This window comes from Lygodium microphyllum, chromosome 3 (genome assembly GCF_053477565.2).
Source record: "Lygodium microphyllum isolate KBCC chromosome 3, Lygodium_microphyllum_v1.1.10, whole genome shotgun sequence".
NCBI lineage: Eukaryota > Viridiplantae > Streptophyta > Polypodiopsida > Schizaeales > Lygodiaceae > Lygodium > Lygodium microphyllum.
In genome coordinates, this window is record NC_141137.1 from 144505834 (window position 1) to 144519288 (window position 13455).

Here is a 13455-nt window from a genome sequence, read left to right on the forward strand (position 1 = left end):
TTAGCTCAATAGATGGGGGTGGCTGATTACTGTGCTTTGATCTTGCTCATCTATATCCTTCTACCCAACCTTGTAAAGTAGCCAAAAAAAGGTTACATGGTCTATCAAGAAACTTCTTCTCGAAGTGTGGTATTGCTCTAATCCTCTACCTAGAGCAACCACTAAGTGTTGTATGGTCAAGATCTTCTCACTAGAGGTGGCCAACCTCCTCAACTGTGAAAGTGAATGTATTGTCTTTGCTAGATGCAATGACTGCTAGAAGAATATCCTATCTAGAAAAGAGACCAATCCAAGTTTGGAAGGCAGTTGTATCTATGCCAATTTGATGGAATCCCCTCCATCAAGGCCTCAATCTTGGCTCTAGCATTCCTAAGGCCATGTAGTCTCTGCCTTTGAGTCTCCTATGGTAAATCTTCAAACGCAAACCAATCCCCCACCATTGACATAGTGACCTGTGTAGAGAATCTCCCCCATGGGACTCCATGATGGAGGAGGATGGACCAAAACCATCGTAGAAGAGGTAGCGAAATCTCCCTTAGATTCTCATAAACAAGCTGTTTGGCAAATCTAGTTGCTCTTCTGTTGTGGGTCAACATGGCATAATTGGCATGTCCAATCAACTAGGGCTATTGATGTTGTTGCTGCTGCTCCATATCTGTCTGTCTCAACATGCAGCTGGTGGGAGGAGATGCCGATCTGATTGGCCATGCATCTCAAACCATGTGATAAGTATGTATCCAGATAGTATTGACGAATGAGAAAAAGAAATGATCTCATTATAAGGCCATCTGCATCATAAGTGGATGAACTGGCTTCTTTCAAATCCTTAGAGTATGTAGCCTGATAATGCCTACTTGAATCAGCCTATTTGGGTGTGTGTTGCTAAGATCAAAGGAAGGGGCATCCATGTTGTATTGGAAGGAGGGACTGCATCCATCTTTAGATCATGAATATGCTCACTAGCACATACCAGTATTGTTTCCCTTGTCTAGTGCCAAATTTCATGATGATTTCAAAGCAAGTCAGGAGTATATCTGCTGTGTAAGTCCTTGTAATCTACATAGGAAGGTGATTGTCAACAACAAGGCCTCAATCACTAGTGGAACTTCTCCTAGCTCTGCTGATATAATCTCATTATTTGCACTTTTAAAATCATGAACTACATGCATACAGCCAATAAAACACTTCATGCTAAATTAAAAATACCACACACTGTCCATTGTGTAATAGACAAGCTATTATTTTCTTTATGGGGAACTGAAATACCACTAACTAAAGACTTTCAATCTACTCGGTTTTCTTTTTATTAGACTTCAGGAATCAAAAGCAGATACACAAACAGCTGACAAAAACTTACTCTGGCTGATCAGGAGCTTCCTCTGGGTCCACAGTCATCACATACATGTCCTTTCGAGGTTCATTTTCTGGATTCTCAAGAATATCACCCTGCCAGGTCCAAATAAATGTGAGTTGTCAAGAAAACCATGCATAATATAGGAAGAATTTGCTCCATACCTCATGGCTGATGTGCCAAAGGTTGCGATCCCTACTGTAAATAGATTTTTTTGTAACTGGAACAGGCACGTTATGTTTCTTTGCATATTCAATGGCATCTTCACGGCCTCTTATGTCCCATTCCCTCCAAGGAGCCACGACAAGGAGCTTTGGATTGAGTGCAAAAAAGGTCAACTCAAATCGTACCTGACCAAAGAAGAGTACCAGAAGAGAATCCAAAACCAGAATATGCAGTGAGAACTAAACAGGTTGCATAACACAGCTGAAATTATCATGAATCAAGGTAAAATCTTACTTGGTCATTGCCCTTGCCAGTACAACCATGAGCAACAGCATCTGCACCTACTTCTTTGGCAACATCAACCATCGCCTGTCAAAAAATAATCAAAATCAGATGGCAATTTTATATTCACCAGAACAGTCTTAATCTTGTTTTCCTTGACAGAGTAACTTTCTCAAAAAGTTAATAACTTTGCAGACTACATAGACAGATTTGGAGCCCTAGTTCAAGCCTCCTTGGAGTCATCTCATAATATGCTGATGATATTTTGCTCATCTCTCAAACTCTCTTCATTGTTCACAGCAACATTTAGCTGCTTTAGAGCCATTTTTCACAGACAAAGATCTCTCAATGATCCTGGGAAAGACCAAGGTGATGGTGTTCAAATCTACATAGGCACAGGTAACAAGATCCAGCAGTTCGCAATTAGTAGTGACCCCATAGAGACTGTCAGAACATTCAGGTACATTTGGGGGTGACCTTGAAAAGGCCACAGTTCCCCATACGAAGGGCAATGTTGGAAACAAACAGAACACAGAGATGATGCCTCGTGTAGCTCCAAGCTCCACCCAACACCAAAAGAGAGCCAACACCATAAACCTTCTCGTCAAGATAAAACTCAGAATAACCCATGAAACAAACTCCTTTACAAGGAATTAGTTTTGCATAGATCATCCTTTCTTCGCAACCCGCTAAGGGAGCTGGCAAAACCTGCATACGGCCCTAGAGCAGTGGGCCCTAATACGCCAAGAGGAGATTGATAGAGAATCAATTATCTGGGACCCACAGATCCAGGATCAGGATACAATCCAACTTGGGAGTGGACACACATCCAATGGGCTGGCTAGGAGGCTGGCCTTGCCCAGTCTGTCAAGGTATGGAGACACATCTACATGGGAGCACACCTGGAGGTTTTACAATAGGCAGTTAGATCTTGGAGAGGGGCAGAGGCCAAGAGGCGAGAGATTGATGTAACAATCCCCCGATATTGACTGGCCCTACAGAGAGCCAGTGCAGCCAAGAGAGGGGTGGGCAGCTCAGTTTTCACCAGTGGGCATCCCATTGCACATGGCAAGTAGAGTAAGTGGTGCCCCCCAACCACTTTCTTTTCTATAATGGACTCTAGAGTCTAGACACAAGATAGCATGGCCTAGACTTTCCCAACATCCCTTGGAGGAGGATTCAAGTCATAAGCCTCCCAGGGAAGACACGGCAGTTGGATCCACTCATAGCCTGGTTAGACATCTCGGAATGGCATCTCTAGATCTAGGAGAGTTGGCCTTTGGATGAGCTAGATTGGGATCCAAGAGAGTGGCTCTAGCTAGCCTCACCAAAAGCCACTCAGTTTCTTCGCTTATACAACCCAAACCACCAAACACCTTCTAATGCAAACTGACATGTGTAAAGAAATGCCCTAACATAAAAACACAAATACAATCGTATGACAAAGCACAAATTGATAGCAGAACATAATAAAGGTTAGGGTAACACAAAGACAATGAATATAGTGAATAAGAAATTGAACGAATCCAAATAATACAATGCGCATGCAGCAAACACACTATGCAAAGAATGAATATGAACCTTGAACTCTCATGTCTCAAGAACCGAGGCAGAGATAATGAGTTGGAGAGTGTATCATACTCTAATGGATCCCGAAACACAGCAAGGTAGTCTCCAAAGACATCTGGCAACAACAAACACAGTAGTGTGACACATGGATCAGTGTCACATAGGCAGAGGAGAGAGAAAGTGAGCAAATGCAAAGCATGGAGCAAGGCAACAACCTGGGTGGTGGCTAGAGAATCAAAATGCAGCCTATAGAGGTCATTTGGTGCAGACAGCAGCTCCACATCAACAAACACAGCCAATAGAGGGTCACCAACCAGCAAATGCATGGTATGGACCTCCTGGATCAGCTAGTGACAAGGTACAAGGGGAGAGGTCAGCAAGAAGATGGCTGAAAATAGGTGCCAATAGGTAGTAGACAATGTGAGGGAGCTTTGACTAAGATGTCCTCCACAAACAAGTTGTAGGTAGCAAAGCTCTAGCACCTGCAAACTGCAAAAATGAGATTGATTGAATGGGAGGGCAGCCCTCTATTCATAGAAAGTTTAGGGTCTCCCAAATAAAGATTTACAAGAGGGACACTGAAACTCTCTAAAACCACATTTCTTTTCACTAAAAGGTTAAAATTCATTAACTAACTTACGTTTTGGGACTATTTAATGAAAGCTAATGATTTTTTTAGCTCAACACTCCCTCTCATGCCTAAAACTAGGACCGGAAAGAGACTGCAAACAAGCCCAACCTTTGTTCTTCTCTTTTCCCCAAGGAGTCCCATCCCAAAGCAACTAGGGTATCAAACAAAGGGTGCACGTCGACTATCCAACGACCTACCAAGACTACCAAGTGTTCACCTCAAAGAGGATAGAGCATCCACTGCCCAATGGCCTACTAAGTCCTACAAAGATGAGTGGAAACACAATGGACTATCTCCTTTCTTTTCTTTTTTCTTCTCAAGGTTTTTGTTGTGTTTCTCGAAAGGTTTAGCATTAAGTGAGGGTTTTCCATAAGTTGTCGGCCTATTGAGTAACAATGCCTAAAAGGGAGAAAGGGATGGTCAACCCCAAGACCTTCACAAAACGAACAAGGTTATCCCTACTAGTACTAGCTATCAATGACGAAGAATAAGCTAAGTGCATGAAGCAAATATGGTGGATATGTAGAGAGGCAAAAAAAAAAAGTGTGGAAAGTAAGCTAAGCAAGCGAGGGAGACTGCCATGTGCAATGCCACGAATATGGTGGATCCAGAGTCGACCACTCCAAAGACTAAAAAGTGATAAATGCACACACATGCATATTTATAAGAACAAAAGGCCAATGCAATGGAGCTATGCAAGTGTGATCATGCTCATGCAAAATGCTATGCAATGGTGCCAATTGGACAATGTCCTCACAATAGGGAATTTGTTCACTTCCCCAAGCACCCTTTTACAGTCATGGTCAGCTTAATGATATGGATGCTAATACAAAGTACAAAATAATACATAATGTCTGAAACAAAACCCTAAACAACACCCTATCACCATCAAGAGAAGAAAGCTGTGAGGGAAAGTTGCCCCTCACAAACTAGAAGAAAATGCAGAAGGGCAGCACCCTCTTCTCATCAATCTAAAGAAGTACGAGAGGGTGTGCCCAAGCAGATCCTGGGTAGTAAATACGGAAGCATTGGCACATTAACTACCTTGATCAATATGCCTGCAAAGTTGTCGGATAAAGTCACAAACTCTAGGCAAATAGTGCCTAGCTCAACCTATTCTCTAATGTAGTAATGGATACCAATATACCGCGTCCAAGTTATGATGATCGGATCACAAGCTAGTGCAATCGCACTCTGGTTGTCGCAATGGATAACAATCAATGCAACATATGGGAACTGAAGCACCACCAAAAAGCTCCTTAAGTAGATGGCCTCAGTGGTGCCATCAAAGAGAGCCCTATACTCAACCTCGACCATGGAAGCTACCACCATCTCCTGCTTACAGCTGAAACAAGAAATGGGAGTTGTGCCCAAGGTAAAGAGAGAACCGCCATGAGAACGCTGGGTGTCAAGATCTCCTGCTCAATCAAAATCACTATACCCCTTCAACCCATAGGAATAGCTACACCTCAAACATGTCAAAACACAAAGATATACAATCCAATGTGACATCCTAGGTGGAAATACTAATTGATCAACCTAACTAAGCGTACTAAATCTGGCCTAGTACGATCAACCAAAAAAGTTTCCCCATGACAAATCTATAAGTATGCTCATCGAAGGGATGACCTAGGATATCTTTAGATAAGTGGACAATTGGATCGAGAGGCATGGTCACATACCATGTCTAATTTGTGCAATATTGTTTCCCAAGTCGTGGAAACAAAGTATGATGTTGCTTCTCAAGTTGACAAGCTTTACAAATATCTCAAGACAGCTTCAAGCATGGAAGACCCTTAACCATCTATCGACACGACAACTCATAAAGAGAGTCTTATCCGAGATAACCCAACCAAAAATGCCAAAGACGCTCATTGTTCATGAGCTCCCATGTGGTGGCTAAAACTTGGAAGCAATGGAACTTTGAGCCCTCTGGTATTGGCTTGGAAAAGAACTGGGTCATGCGGTATGTGCCACTAGGTTGTGCCTTACCATGAGCAATCACTAAACTAGTCCGAGAATCAAGAACCTCAGACCATAGTTATCAGGTACGAAAAGTACGGTACGGTACAATAAAATACGGTACTAAATGGTACCTTAAGATTTTATAAGGTACGGTACGATATTAGTACGAAAGAAAAAATTTAACTTCATTATTTTGAACTATAGATGATAGAACAGATGTTTAAAGTCTAAATAGCAATGCTATTGGAGTATATAAGATGAATACTTGAGGGTAACACGCCAAAACCTCTATGGCATATGCCGCATGCTCAACATGCGCTACAACTTACAAGTACATACACAGAAGTGGATACATCATACATGAATGATCATATAAATAAGAGGCATGTATGCTTGAGAGAGAGGTTGAGAGAGGGAGAGGCAAGAGAGAGAGAGAGAGAGAGAGAGAGAGAGAGAGATGAAATGACATTAATGGCGAACCGGCTCCATAAGCATCTCCCTGCCATTGTGCACCCTCTCCAGTATGGTTTCATTAAGGGCCGAAATATTCTGCACAATGTATTGAATGCACCAATGGCAATTGATTATGCAAGGCATTCTAATCAGGAGGTCGTACTGATTCAACTGGACCTGGAAAAGGCTTTTGACTATCTGGACTGGTCTTTCGTTGCTGAACTTATGTCTGCTATGGGCTTTGGTGCTCGGATGTCTCGTCTAATCTACACCATCAGCGCTGCGGCATCTTCGCGAGTCATGCTGAATGGAGGTGTTACTGCGCCATTTGTCCTTGCCCGCTCTGTCAGACAGGGCTGCCCTTTGAGCCCTCTCTTCTTTGCCCTTGCGACGCATCCAATTCTTTCGATGTTATCTCATATGGCAGCTTCTACTCAGTTGGCCGGATTGTCCCTTCCTACAGGACAGCAATTCATTAGTCAATCCCTGGCTGATGATAGCTTTATGATTTTGCATGCGGACAAGGATAACCTTCGAAAAGCATTGGATGTTTGGGGTCTCTTTGGTCAGGCGTCCGGCCTTCGCATCAATGCGCTCAAATCAGCCATTCTCAGTTGCACGGAGTTGGATTTGCAGTCCTTGGACTGGCAGGGTCTGGTTGTTCCTCGTGGCTCCATTGTTAGGCATCTTGGGTACCCTTTGGGTGTTGATGTTCCCCCAAAGCAGCTTCTGCAGTGGATTTCTCAAAAAATGGTGGCTAAGCTGCACGGAGTTGGATTTGCAGTCCTTGGACTGGCAGGGTCTGGTTGTTCCTCGTGGCTCCATTGTCAGGCATCTTGGATACCCTTTGGGTGTTGATGTTCCCCCAAAGCAGCTTCTACAGTGGATTTCTCAAAAAATGGTGGCTAAGTTTCTGTATTGGAAGTCTCAGGCCTGGCCCTTCCATGTTCGCCTCAAAGTAGCCCAGACAATTATGTTGCCAATGCTCAAATATTTCTTGCCATTGCTGCCCTGGACTACTACAACTCTCAATGCTCTTACTCAGTCTATTCGTTTCATGCTATGGAAGGACTCATTGCATGCAGGTATTTCCTGGATTTCTTGGTCGCATGCGTGCATCCCCAAACGCATGGGTGGAGGAGCTATTTTAGATGCCCAAACTCACATGCTGGCACTCCGTTGGTCTCTTTTCCACGCCTTGTGCTCGGATCATCATCCGTGGGTCGTTATAGCCCGTTATTTCCTTGAGACCAAGGGCTTCTGCATGGCAATACCCAAATCCGGAGTTCTTGGTGGCATGTTCTTAATGCTGATTCGCGGTTCTCCAGTTCTTCTTCATCGCTGCTTACTCATTTGGTATGTTCCTGGAAACTGGTCCTCCAGAAGGCTCAGTGGCATCCAGCGGAGGATCGCTTAGCTACTAACTCTTTTCAATTGGAATTGCTGGCAGTCTCACGTTTACTTTCATGGGAAGGTAAACACGAGCTTAGACCACAATTCAACCGGATGGCACGCTTGGGCTTGTCTTCAGTCGCGGATGCCACCCTTGCCAGTCGCAATGTGCTAATATTGTTTCGTACAGCTAGGAGGCTTTTCAGGATCCCTCGTGGATATAGGCATTTATGGGAACAGCTTTTGACGGTGCTCCAGAGCAGACAACCCTTTCCTGCCCTTGCTTCGGATCATCCCTGGCAGGATTGGGACTTTGAAGGCCGGCTGCATTTAAGCAAAGCTTCTGCTAACCAAGTGTATCATCTTTTGATTAAAGATCATCAATGGCTATTTACTAAAGCGAATGCTTTATGGGGATTACAGAAATCCCGGTCATGGTGGAGGGCAACGGTGATGGAGGCCTGGTTGAATAAGACACCCTTCAAATATAAGTTCTTTCTTTGGAGAGTGATGATTGGTGGTCTTCCGCTTGCTTCAGCTCTTTCCAAGCGACGAATCTCCAATGGCAACTGTTTCTTTTGCACCACTACTGTGGAATCCGCCCGGCACCGATTTATTTCTTGCCCCATCGCTAAGAAAGTCTGGTTATTTTTGTCGGTTGTTTGGCGAGGGGTGGTTGGTTTCACCCTACGCCCCTTTGATTGGGTTTTTGGGCAGCCCAAATACCCCACTCCGGCACAGCCACATATGAAGCTCATGTATCACTTTCTTCGATATTGGGGTTGTTGGCATAACTGGACCATTCGGAATGCTTTTCTTTTTTATTCCGCCTGTAATGTTCAGCGGCATATTGCTAGGCTTAAGGGCCTCTTGTATTAGCAGTTAGATCTTCTCCAGCATTCTGACTTGCTCTCCAGGGAGGACTTACGTCCCTGGCATATGGCAATTTCCTCCGCGTCTTTGCCATGACTTTGTAACTTGTAGTACTTGGAACCTCTTCACATGATGGCTTAGATTGTCATCATGTATCTTGTAATCAAGTAATCTTGTATTTTTTTCGTAATTAATACAATTACCTTTTACGGAAAAAAAAAAAAGAGAGATGAAATGACATGAGATGCTTTATTAACATCTACAAGAGGCCAAAATGACCTGTGAGACCAACAGTTACCAAACAAACCACCAAAGGTTTTGGTAAAAGATTTATGAATTTTGTTAGGGTTTTGTTTGGCATTGCTAAGACTAAAGTAGCTACCGATGGTACATTCACTAATTCGTATACTCTCAGAAGGTACATTAGGCCAAGCTATCCTCTGGCCTAGTTTTATTAGCAATGTGTACTAATGCTTTGGGTTGGGTGGTGCAAAATGAGCTGTGAACAAAGGTAAAATCAATAGGATTAAGCTACTTGATGATTCTCAAATGGTGCTGAATTTATTTATTGATGACACTAACATATTGTGAAAAATGATGGGACATCAATTAGAAAAGTTTGGAACTGCTTGAATACCTTATGTATGGCATTTGGCTCTAGGATAAATCATAACAAAACATGTATGAGGAGTCTAATCAAGCTTCCACCCCCTTTCTTGGTTGATCGATCAAGGCTACAAAATCACCACCACCACCACAATAACGACAGTCAACAACCCAAACCATCACCAACAACAACAACCACGCCAAAAAAAAAAAAGGTGTTTGTTTTTTTGTACAAATTCGTACGGTACAGTACGGTACGAACCGTATAGTACGAACCAATTCGTACTACGTACGAGTGCAACTATGCCTCAAACTATGATCGCTATAAAGAAAACTACTCGCCCCAACTGACAAAGCTACTGAACGGATAGCAAGTTCACCCCAAGCCGGGGAACATAGCATAGATTATCTAGTGTAGCAAGACCCGAACCCTACTTAGTAGAAAAACTGACACGAACATGAGCCCGAGGACGCTACAGATGTCATGGGGACGTGAAATTTTGAGATACTTTAATCTTGCTAATAACATTTTATTAAGTTACTAATCAAATATGCAAGGTTGCTTAACACGTGATGCACATGGCAGTTATTCCATGATAACATGCCAACAACCCCAAGGATGTAGTGGATGTCAAAGGCAAAAGTTGTGATAAGCTATGACAGTTAGGCTTTGGTGGTTAGTTAGTGTCAGTTTTGACCCTAGGACTGTTGTTCGGTCAATAAGTGCCAGTTGTGACACTAGGGACTAGCATTAATTAATTAATTAATGTCAGTCTAAGGATCAACAAAGGTTGGGAACCACTCTAGGTTGCAAATGGCCTAGCCAATTTAATTATGGATGGGCACATTTTATTTTGGGCAAAATTAGAAGGGCTGAAATTAATTTTCAGAATTACTCAATTCTAAATATTAAATTAATGACTGGATAATGTTGAAAACTAGGTTTAGAAGGATGTCACTTGACAAAAACACTCATGCAAACTGAAAGTTTTTTGGGACTAGCTTCAGCCGTTTAGTGAGTTTCCACCCTTTGGAGAGAGAGAGAGAGAGAGAGAGAGAGAAGGTGATGCAAATCTAGAGAGAGAGAGAGAGAGAGAGAGAGAATGAGAGGAGAGAGAGACGTCCATGGCGACCTGTCATGAACTGCCGCCTGCACCGCTTTGTCATACTCCGCCCGGTTCCACCTGCGCGCAGACAGAATAAGTCGTCGCCCGCCAGTCCTGGGGGTCGGGGTCGCTGCCGTCGCCCTTCAGTCCCGTCAAACCTGCGCGTCCTGGTCCTGAGCGCCGTGTTGGATGGTCCCGTGTTCCGTTGCGCCTATCTTCCGCCCCGTCACGTTGCCACGCCGCAGACGCCCATCCTGATTCGACTGTTGTGCTGTCTGCGGGTCCTCCTGCTCGCGTTTGTTCATTTCTGCAGAGGCGCCAAGCTACTGTAAACCCTAATCTCGATGGTCATCAGAGAAGCAGAGCCTCGACCAAAGTGCTCACTGATCTGTACACAGAGAGAGAGAGAGAGAGAGAGAGAGAGAGAGAGAGAGAGAGTGTGTGTGTGTGTGTGTGTACCTATTTGTAAATACGCACAGAGAGAGTGAGAGCACCCTGCAAATAGCTTCAGATCTCTTGTTAAAGTGGTGATACAACATGGCTGGTCTGAACATGGCCTTTATTGACCAAACGGTGGCAGCCCTTGGTCCGGATTCTGAAACAGAGAAACCAGAGGATATGGTTCCTTGTACAGAGGAGATGCCACCTGGTCCTGATTTCTAGCTTGCGGGCAAACGCACCAAGCATACTTCGGAAGATACAATGGATCATCAGGAACGTTCTTATGCTCAGGTTGCTTCTGATTCTGTGGATTCTCAGGATATTGACTGGGAGCATTTATTGGAGTTTGCCAACACTCTACTTGGAGATTATGTTCAACATAATCATGAAGCGTTTTCTGACTCTGAAACTGAAGATGTTCTGGAAGCCACTCTAGATCCTAAAAATGTTTTGCGCTCATTCACAGTGTTTTATGAACGTGCTGTTATACTCTTCTTCACTGGTAAGATCCCAGTGCTTTCCTATAAGGGGAGTGTGTTGAAGAGATTTTTGTTGGGCCCCGAGGCTTTTATGAGGTGCTGTTGAAATCCGAGAAGCAACGTGCCGATCTGTTGACTAAACTGCCATTGTTCTTTGATCACCGTTTGGTCCATGGTGGGCCACGGCGCCCAATGGCAGATTTTCAGCACTTGCTTCAACGCGAATGCCCGATGTGGGTTGAAGTGGAAAACTGTCCGGCTGTCTATTGGCCACTGTTAAAGGATGCTATGGCCGTTGTGGGTACTATTTTGGTTCCCCTGAGCCTAAGGGCCACGAATCGTAACCGTTTGTGTATGTTATGGAATACTGCTCGGAAAAGGCTTGCTTGGTTACGTCTTAATTGCTCTGGAATGCATCCTTTGCACTTTCGTTTGAAATGGGATAACTTTGCCGGGCATTGTTTTTCGTGTGGAAAATTGGGGCATTTTATGGCCGAATGTCCAGCAAAGCAACCGACTTCAGATTCTGAGCAAGTTTTGCCTCCCATGGATGATGTGGAGCTTGATGCTCCGTCGTAGGATGCGACCCAACCACCTAAGGTTTTGGATAAAGGCAAACAACATGCTTCAGGTTTGGATTCCCGTGACAATGACTGGATAGATGTACGTGCAAAAAAAGGTAAAAGTTTTGATGCTGACATGGCAGATGTTGTGCCTAATGATTCACAAGATTCCTTGCGTACTTATATGTGCAGGAAAAACATGTTGTCTTCAGAGCACACTACTCGCCCTATGGTTTCTTCTGCTCCTCGCAATCAGCCCACCAGGAAAGTATATACGGATGGTCCGAAGGGCCCACATGCTCAGTTGGCTTTTGATGCTAGAGGTAAGGTGATTACCCCATGGGATCGTCGTTATCTCCGTTCCATCCCCAAGACAGTGGATACACCCTCTACCTCTAAATTTGGTCGTCGGAACTCTTTTGCCATGTTGGCTGATTTTTTGGATGAGAGAGTCCTTGACATTCTAGCAGAAAAGGTTAAATCAAGGCAAGCCTTGCCTCGTTCCTGATTCTCTTTTTTGAATACACATGAAGATAGCCACGTGGAATGTGCAGGGCATTTGTTCTCGCAATAAGCAACATGCCATGTGGAGTTTATTGCATGAGAATTAGTTGGGATGTCTTGTGTGCTGTTGAGCACAAAAGTCACGGTGAAGCAGGAAAAGTTGTGGATTGCCATGGGTTTTGCTTGTTTTATGCAGGGACACATGCCATGCATTATTCGGATGTGCTTATGATTGTACATGAGAAATATCAGCCTGTTCTTATTAAAAATGATGTACATGGTCGTTTTGTGGTGATTGAAGTTTTATTTGAAGGAGAGATCTTATGGTTACTTGGGCTCTACGCTCTAAATGACCCTTTATCCTGCCGGAATCTTTGGAATACTTTGCATACCTCCTTGTCACTTGGCAGACGGGGTTTTTTGATGGGGGATTTTAATGTGTGTGTTGATCCTTCACAGTCAACATCAGAGCATTCGGTGATGGACGCTCCGAAAAGCCGTGCGTGGAAAGCATTTGCTCTTGCCGTACTTAAGCAAGATCTCTGGTCATGGCTACACCTTTCTTCTACAAGGTTCACTTTTCGTTCTGCGCGGTATACAACTACATGGTTGCGGTTGGACCGATACATCATGCAGGATGATGCTTTTCTTCCTGAGATGCTGAAAATGAAAGTATTGCAGCAATATGCCTTGTCGGACCATTTTCCTCTATAGCTTGAGATACTTGTACAACCCATTGCACCTTTTAAGCAGTTTCTGGATAGACTCCCGTTGCATTTCAACTCGTCTTATTTGAAGCATTCAATCTTTCAGGGCTATATGCAACAATTGATTGATAGATTTTTATTGGACTTCTCCTTTGAGGGCAATGCTTCTTTTGAACGATTGCTCTCTAATGTGCAGTGGGTTGTTCGGCAGTATGGGATTCATCATGCCTCTCTTTGTCGGCAGCGTCGACAAGCAGCGGAGGAATTACTGGCTTTGGTTCGTTCTCTACTGGTGGAGACTCCAGGTGATGTATTTCTGCTACCATTGGCTATGCGTTTGGCTGATCTTATTAAAGAGTTTCAGTTGA

At 43.9% G+C, this 13455-nt stretch overlaps 1 protein-coding gene across 1 annotated transcript in view; it reads right to left on the reverse strand.

Annotated features, from left to right (window-relative positions):
• The window catches only part of LOC148038980 (argininosuccinate synthase, chloroplastic-like), a 132284-nt gene that overhangs the window by 31723 nt on the left and 87106 nt on the right, over window positions 1-13455 (reverse strand). Inside the window, exons 6-8 of the mRNA XM_087674838.1 lie at window positions 1811-1885; window positions 1516-1701; window positions 1358-1446 (exon numbers count right to left, since the gene is read on the reverse strand). Of these exons, the coding sequence (XP_087530964.1) occupies window positions 1358-1446; window positions 1516-1701; window positions 1811-1885 (350 nt within the window). The remainder of the gene's footprint in view (window positions 1-1357; window positions 1447-1515; window positions 1702-1810; window positions 1886-13455) is intronic.